The 7,916-nt window shown below is 34.0% G+C and overlaps 1 protein-coding gene across 2 annotated transcripts; it reads left to right on the plus strand.

Moving 5' to 3' along the window:
- The first annotated feature begins 1,975 nt into the window (after nucleotides 1-1,975).
- On the plus strand, nucleotides 1,976-7,609 carry LOC127126068 (transcription factor EMB1444). 2 transcript variants are annotated; one of them, XM_051054917.1, is made up of 11 exons: nucleotides 1,976-2,855; nucleotides 2,972-3,142; nucleotides 3,227-3,311; nucleotides 3,465-3,506; nucleotides 4,051-4,110; nucleotides 4,393-4,512; nucleotides 5,218-6,321; nucleotides 6,417-6,524; nucleotides 6,653-6,793; nucleotides 6,958-7,083; nucleotides 7,203-7,609. In XM_051054917.1, exons 1-11 carry the CDS (start codon nucleotides 2,755-2,757, stop codon nucleotides 7,290-7,292), a joined length of 2,148 nt encoding a protein of 715 aa, XP_050910874.1. In that variant the 5' UTR covers nucleotides 1,976-2,754; the 3' UTR covers nucleotides 7,293-7,609. The 2 variants fall into 2 exon arrangements, with proteins under 2 accessions (XP_050910874.1, XP_050910873.1); XM_051054916.1 differs by having other exon boundaries at nucleotides 1,977-2,855; nucleotides 5,215-6,321.
- Nucleotides 7,610-7,916: the final 307 nt, after the last annotated feature.

The raw sequence follows: 7,916 nt of genomic DNA on the forward strand, positions 1-7,916 counted from the left end.
ACATCCAGTCTTTGATGGAGACAAGTTTGATTATTGGAAGTATAGAATCGAAACTTCTTCCTTGATTATGATTCAAACTTGTGGGATATGGTCATAGATGACTGACTATACACATCTCCTAGATACAAATGGTGATAAGTTGTAAAGAAGCAAGATGAGTGACCAACAAAAGAAATACAACAAAAATCATCATAGGTCAAGAACCATCTTGCTGAATGTCATCTCAAATCGAAACAACTTTCGATTTAAGATTCAATTGGTTCAACTAGTTAAACCTACGGTCAAACTATTTATTATATAAATTAGTAATATGAAACTAAATTTTATAGATATGTCAGACATAATCATATGTTCACAACTTAATAAAATAAATATTTCAAAATTTTATTACAAACTTAATACAATGATGTTGATAGTACATATAATAACATAACATAGTTAGACACTTCATTTCAACCTTCATTTAAGAATAATTTGAACAAATAAAAAAATTATAATAAAATAAGTTAAACTAATTCAAATCAAATTAAAATAATAAAACATAATAACTAATAATAAATGTACTTAAATTAAATAAGATAGAATACCAAAATTAAACAATATAATATACTTAATTAAACAACAAAAAGCGAATTCAGGTTGAACTATGACAAACAAATAATAATTGACAACAACAAACAATATTGACTTGAACGACAAACAATATTAAGTTGGATAACGTGATTATGTTTGAAAGAGAAGACATGATCATGAAGTCTGGTTGAAAGAAAAACTATAACGGAGTGACAAAATATAGAAATTTGTATAGTTGTAAAAAAACACATAATTCTTTTTTTTTTGTGATTGAGAAATGTATGTTAAGTTTTGATATTGACTTATTAAACTTAAAAAAAAGGTCAATTTGATGGATTTTTTGTGATTTTAGCGATCTGACTCTGATTTTTTGGTTCGAATGATTTTGGACGATTTAATCTGATTTTTTCCAATTTTGATCCATTAATAATTTTAAAAGGTTGATAGATTCATCTTGTTCCACTTGATTGAATAGCCCAATTCGATCTAATTTTTAAAATATTAATTGTAAGTGTTTTTTTTTATATTATTTTTTTTTATAAATTACATATCTTTTATACACAATTCTAAAGACTAATATTTTAAGGTAAGGATGATTCGGTAAAATTTTCTATTAAGATAAATTTCTCTATAATCTCATCCAATTACTCTTATTATTTTTGAGTTTCTATAATTAGTTGAGTATCATAAAATTTGAGTTAAATAAAAGTAAAAAAAGAGAAAGAAAAATAACCAACATCCACATGACATTTTCCAATTTGAAGTCGGTGGTGCAATCCAAGTGTTTATCCAATTCTATAAAAACGTGACAGCCTAAAACACCATTTACTTCTCTTGTCTAAGAAGCAACTATAAACATCTTGACTTCATGGAATTGTCATGAAAATAAACATTTATAATTATATATGATGAAACAATGTGGAGGTTGAAGGTGTGATAACTTTAGGGCAATAAGATGATTGTTTTCCTTTTACAAATAAGACCATTGTTGAAAAAGTAGGTAAATAAAGAGACTCCTTTTACTAGAATGTCAAAGAAAGGATTGAGAACTTGAAGGAAAGATAAGGAAGCATGTCCTCAATTTTATATCATGTTGTTGGCCATCCATTCTCACCACCATAAAGTCATTACTCAATTGGATTCTTCTTTTTGGATTTTCCTTAATGGTGTTTCTTAATGTTAAATACCCACCTCTAATTAGCCTCTAATCCAAATGGAGTTCCCTTTGGAACTTTTTCCCTTATCACTCTTCAAAGTAAAAAAAATTGTTTCATCTTTTCATTTAGTAAAGAATTCAAAAATTTAAACAGATTTTTAAATTAATCAGAACCTTATTTGAAGATATGTAAAACAGTCTATACATATTGCCACGATTAATTAAATATAATCTCTATTTATTTTGTCGGGATTAAATTATTAAAGAGCATTTTTACATCATTTTAGATAAATCGGACGGTTGAGATTAAAAGTTGGGCAAAGTGTTAAAATTTTCAACTAGAAAATAGAAAACTCACACACTCTTCTCTTCCACCATAGACATTATTTCACTCATTTGCTTCTTCACTTTCTTCTCAGAAATTGGAAACATTTGTGAACTCATTCTCTTTCTTTCTCTGTGAAAAGGGTAAGCAGAATTTCTGAATTTGCCTTATAAATATCACAAATCTTCATTGTTAGCAAATTCTTTCACAATTTCAGAGAAATTCAGCACCGCAACAACCTTAAACGCTTTGATATGTCATCGGATATAAGCTAAGTTTTGGAATTAAGCGTCAAGAACGAAAGGTGTTTGTTTAAATGCGCGTTAATTTTATGGCTATTGGGAAATTTTGTTGTGCTAGAAGTTTTGTTTTTTCAGTGTAATTGAGGGTTTGGTTGTGTTTAATTTAACGACTGTGAGGTAAAGTTTGAAGCTTTTGTTGGTGGGGTGGTGGGAATTTTGCGGTGTGAGTGATGGGTGGGGATCGTGTGTTACTATTACAAACTGTTGGAAGAGAACCGCCATTAAAACGGCGAGCTGGGTTGCGGAGGAAGCAAGCTGGAAGAGGGTCTTACAGAGGGAGCTAGCTAGTTAGGGGAAGGTGATTGATTGGTTCTTTCTGTGTGATTGGATTTGGGGGGTTTTTTCGTCTTTTTTTGGAGGTTTCAAGGTTTCTAAGTTTTTATAAAGGGAAGAAGAAGATGGGTAACAATTTACATCAACTACTCAGAAGTCTTTGTTTCAATACTCATTGGAATTATGCTATCTTTTGGAAGCTCAAACATTGTGCTCCAAATCCAATGTATGTTATTACTACAACTTTTGCTCATTTGAGTATGTTACTAATGCACTTAGCACAAAGAATTGTTATGTATTACCTTAAATTTTTGGGACGTGGTGCTTTTTTTGTTGGTGCAGGATCTTAACATTGGAGGATGCTTACTATGACAATTCAGATTATTTCGACTCTTCAGAAAATAAGTACGGTCAAAAGACCTTGGATCAGATTAAGGGTGGGAAATTTTCGCACGAGGCTTTGGGGTTAGCTGTGGCGAAAATGTCATATAATGTATACTCATTAGGGGAAGGGTATGATTAATCAAATGTAGCATTTTACTTGAGATTTGAAACTTTCATTTATGTAGTGCGTGTCCTAAGATCCTATGTGTACAGCGTTGTTGGACAGGTAGCTGTTACTGGAAAACAACGGTGGATCTGTGCAGATGATCAAGCAACAAGTTCTGGCTTGTCTTTTGAGGTGAGAATTCTTGTTATTAAATATTGTCCTTTCTCTCTCAGCCTTAAAAAATTTGATGGTATTCATTTTCTTGGTATTGGACAAGTACATGTTACTATTTAACTAAACTTTGAACTATTCTCATTCTTTTTTTCCTTTTGGTTTGATTTTCAGTTTGATGATTTGTGGCAAACTCAGTTTTCTGCTGGAATTAGGGTAAGATAACTGGTTTCTTAGTATTGAAAGAGTGAACTTCGCATGTCTATCTAGAAATTAGAAGTGCCTCACAGTACAAATAGTAATAGTACCAAGCAGTATGGTTAAATAACATCTATATCGCTATAGCATAGCAGAATTTGAACAAACCGCCGGCGTCATGCTATATAGTACAAAATGTTGTCAAATAGCGGCTATAGCAGCGTTGTAGCACAGTTGTGTTGCGGAATTTGAACAAACCACTATTTTCCGTGATCCGCGATTGACAACAATGATACCAAAGATAATGAACAGTTTATTGTTGATGATATATTTGGAAAACTATGGTTCATGTGATAATAGATTTATCATTGAAAACAATGATACCAAGCCATTATAGGGTTAATGTTCTTCTTTCACTAGTTGCAACCAAATTTTTTTGAAATCCTATAATATTGCGAGAAACCTAGAGATTCTTTGATAGAAAATAATGTCTTAGTCTGCATCACTTTATTTTGTCTGCACTGATATTTTTCATTGACAAAGCTTTTACTTTTCCTTGTAGACAATTGTTGTTGTGTCTATAGTCCCACTCGGCGTTGTTCAGCTTGGTTCTCTAATAAAAGTAAGATGAGTACTTTTTAATGTTTATTGCCCTAGCTTGAGCAAAATACTATCTCCTCGCGATGCTATTCATAGCAGACCTTGTATTTGTTGTGATTTAAAATTTATTCGTGCTCTTTTGCTTGAATGTGTCATGATCATTCAGATTTCATGACTTGCTTTTATTTATCCTTGGTATGATTAGTTGATTTTTTTTTTTTTTACATAATAAGCTCATGTGGAAGTTCATTTATCATGTAAAACACTTGACAATTTGCATTGCTTCTGCCACCCCTTGCTGCAGGTGAATGAAGATATGGGGGTTATTAATCATATAAGAAATCTTTTTTTGTCTACTCAAGATTACTTGATAGACCACATTCCTAGTCAAATACAACGTAGTTTGAAGAGCTCTTCATCTCAGGTAAGCTTATTCAGTTCTTTTGTCATGGAGCCGGATTGCCTGCAGTAATTATTCCACAGTAGTCAATATCGATATTAATTTGAGATCGAACGACTTAGACATACATTAAGTCAATTTTAAACGATCTCGATCATTGATTTAGATTGGATGGTCGAGCTCAGTAACTGCATGACACAGTTAATGCAGCTAATCTGTTTCCTCCACACACCTCCTCTCCGTATGCCTGTGTCTGCATGCTGCATTGATGTGCAGATGTGGGCAGTGTAGCCAAGATCAAGTGCTGGATCGTAAGATCGTAAAATCTTACGTGCCAAGGATGCCTGAGAGCGCTACGATCAGAGAAAGACCATTTTCATCGCCGTTGTGATCAAGATCAAGCTTTTTGAAGCAAGATTGCCTTCTTTTTGGGCCTGAATTATAATTTTCATGTTTTTTTCCCGTGTGTTTGTGTATAAATATATATGAAATTACCATTATTCCCTTCGGTAGGATCTTACATGCCGTGCTAATGATCCTAGTTTTACGATCTTGCACAAGCCGACCGATCCTACTTAAGATCTCGTGCTTGACTACATTGGATGTGAGCATGAACATTGTTGCATGTGCACTAATATAGCAAGCAAGTGGAACCATGTCATAACTATTTATTACCAAAAGTGTTTTGAGCATTATCATGAGGTTTACATTTCTTATTTTTTTCAGCAGGATATCTTGAAGGAAAAATCATCTTCAGATATTATGCCTGCATCCATGACGAATGAAACAGTGGGTGTTTTGATGCCCCTTCAATGTTCTGGGAGGAACAGTGCAACTAATTCTGCATATTGGGAAATGGGCGATGATGTGGTCAAGCACGAAGGACCCGAGCTCAATAGTGATGCGAGTCCCATTTGGCTTCAGTCGGCGTTTGATATGATTAATGTGGAGCATCCGAAATTTGGAGAGGTAAAACCTCTAAGTGCGAGGGAGTGTGCAGGGAGCAGTGATGGCTGCAAAAATATGAAATTGGAATCGGAACAAAATCTATCATCATTTTTGAACAATTCTGTTATAAATAATGATGGCGTCGATGATTTGATACACCATTCAGAAAAGGCCAGAGTCGATTCTGCATGCTTTCCGACAGATTTTCTTGATGCATATGTTTCTGAAAGTGACAAGTCTCGTAAACACTGCGAAAAGTCAGAGTTTTGGACTGTGCCTTGTGGCAAGGATACCTCCTATACAGAGTTGAGTTTTCCTGCTGGCTGTGAACTACATGAAGCACTTGGACCAGCATCTTTGAAAGGGAGTAAATATTTTGATATGCTGGCACAGGTTAATCAAGATGTGAAAATTGCGGATGTGCCAGATGTAGTTAACACTAGTCAATCAACTCCAGAGCATCTTTTGGAAGCAATGGTGGCCAACATTTGTCACAGTAGTAATAATGATGTTAATAGTGAATCATCATTTTATAGATCAAAGCAATCTGCAATAAGTTCTGGCAAAAAACCTGAAGTTTCTATTCAAAATGTGCATACTGTTAATCCAGAAAGCTATTCAATAGATCATCCTTCTCTTTTCAGAGAGGAAAAACACCATTGTTTGAGCTCATCGTCAGGGATATGCGGTGTTATGTCATCTAAAGGCATTTCTTCTATATGTCCTAGTGCTTGTAGTGAGCCACTCGAACGGTCATCTGAACCATCTAAGAACAGCAAGAAGAGGGCTAGACCTGGAGAAAGTTGCAGACCTCGTCCAAGAGACAGGCAACTGATCCAAGATCGAATTAAGGAGCTGAGAGATTTGGTTCCAAATGGTGCAAAGGTATCGTGCTGTAGTATTTTTCTTACTCTTTTTTGGGTTAGTGATGGTTGCAATTCTGGTTCATGCGGCTAAACATTTTGTGTTAACTTCAACAGTGCAGTATTGATTCACTACTGGAGCGCTCAATAAAGCACATGCTCTTTCTGCAAAGCGTAACTAAGCACGCTGACAAGCTAACAAAATTTGCTCTTTCTAAATCAAAGGTAAGGTTTAAAGGGATATGAGAAATATATCCTCTGGTCTTTCGTATGAAAAAAATGAATGATTTCTCGCCTTTGTTCAATACTGCAAACAATTTTCTCCATTCTTTAACACTCCTGCAATTTCGCAGCTGCATCATGTGGAAGCAGACATTCATGGATCCTCTAGTAGTGAGCAGGGTTCAAGTTGGGCAATGGAGGTAGGGGGTCATCTAAAAGTTCATTCAATATTAGTGGAGAATCTTAGCAAGAATGGACAGATGCTTGTTGAGGTACGGACGAGTATGACTTGAAAATTACAATTTGATTTATTGATTAAAAACTATAATACACAAGTACAAAATGAAAAACCTTCCTCATAGAAAATGGAGTTGGTTTGGACTCATAATCATCTATTGCATACATTTTCTATTTTAATTCTGACTTTTTGCCGTAGATGCTATGTGAAGAGTGGAGCTATTTTCTGGAAATAGCAGAAGCCATAAGAAGCTTAGGCCTTACAATTTTGAAGGGTGCAACAAAAACTCGCGATGAGAAGATGTTAATATGCTTTATTGTTGAGGTAAGATTTCACTAGTATTAAACAAGATCGTCGAATAGAAACTGCAACATGGATTTTTTATGTCCTTATTGTTGATATGCTATCAAGTGATTATTGTTGATGATGAAATTGTGTCTCAGGTTGAAAACAACAAAAATGTACACCGATTGGACATCTTGTGGCCGCTTGTTCAGATACTGCAATCCAAGAGCACTGTGCAGCAACAGTAACTGGTTTATTCGTAGGAACTTCACGGCCCGTTATTTGTTGCTGGAACTCATTATTGATCATTGAAATGATGCTCAGGATTTCTTACCCTTGTGTGTTTAAGACTCTGATTGTTGTTTTTCTCAAGTCTTGTTTGAATATTTGAGTGTTTGTCTGTGTTTGGCATTGAAATAACACAATGCATTGATCACTTGTTAATCTTAGTGCCACTTTTTATGTTCCAGACTTATCTTTTGATGATCATTAAACAAGATGCTCATGTATTGAAATGTGATTGTTAATTATCAATAATGTAAAATCAAATTTTAGTTTCTATCAATTCATGAAGTTATTTTAAATCACTTGCAATTTCTGAAACATTAAAAAGTGGTTGGCCTGAATAGTAAGGGATTATGATAGTATCTTTAAGTTCAAATAGTGTTAGGTTTTTATATCTAATTAAATATTATGAAATTGACTCTAAGGTGAAAGATGTCAATTTATAATCTCTTTCCTGTCTATATCTTTAATTTATTGTGATTTTTTTTAATATACCCTCTCATAACCCGTACTATTTAAATGTGATGTGTGTGGTGGGTTTGGCATGAATTTATGTGGTTGTGGCTTGCATTGTTGATATGTGAGAT

Source organism: Lathyrus oleraceus, chromosome 3, assembly GCF_024323335.1.
Source record: "Lathyrus oleraceus cultivar Zhongwan6 chromosome 3, CAAS_Psat_ZW6_1.0, whole genome shotgun sequence".
In the NCBI taxonomy this organism is placed as follows: domain Eukaryota; kingdom Viridiplantae; phylum Streptophyta; class Magnoliopsida; order Fabales; family Fabaceae; genus Lathyrus; species Lathyrus oleraceus.

Bases quoted from the DNA above. Each gene is read 5' to 3' on its own strand.
- LOC127126068 (XM_051054916.1), top strand. From the start codon at position 2,755: ATGGGTAACAATTTACATCAACTACTCAGAAGTCTTTGTTTCAATACT. The intron at 3,507-4,050 runs GTAAGATAACTG...TTTTCCTTGTAG, and splicing joins AGTTTTCTGCTGGAATTAGG to ACAATTGTTGTTGTGTCTAT. The intron at 4,111-4,392 runs GTAAGATGAGTA...CCCTTGCTGCAG, and splicing joins AGCTTGGTTCTCTAATAAAA to GTGAATGAAGATATGGGGGT.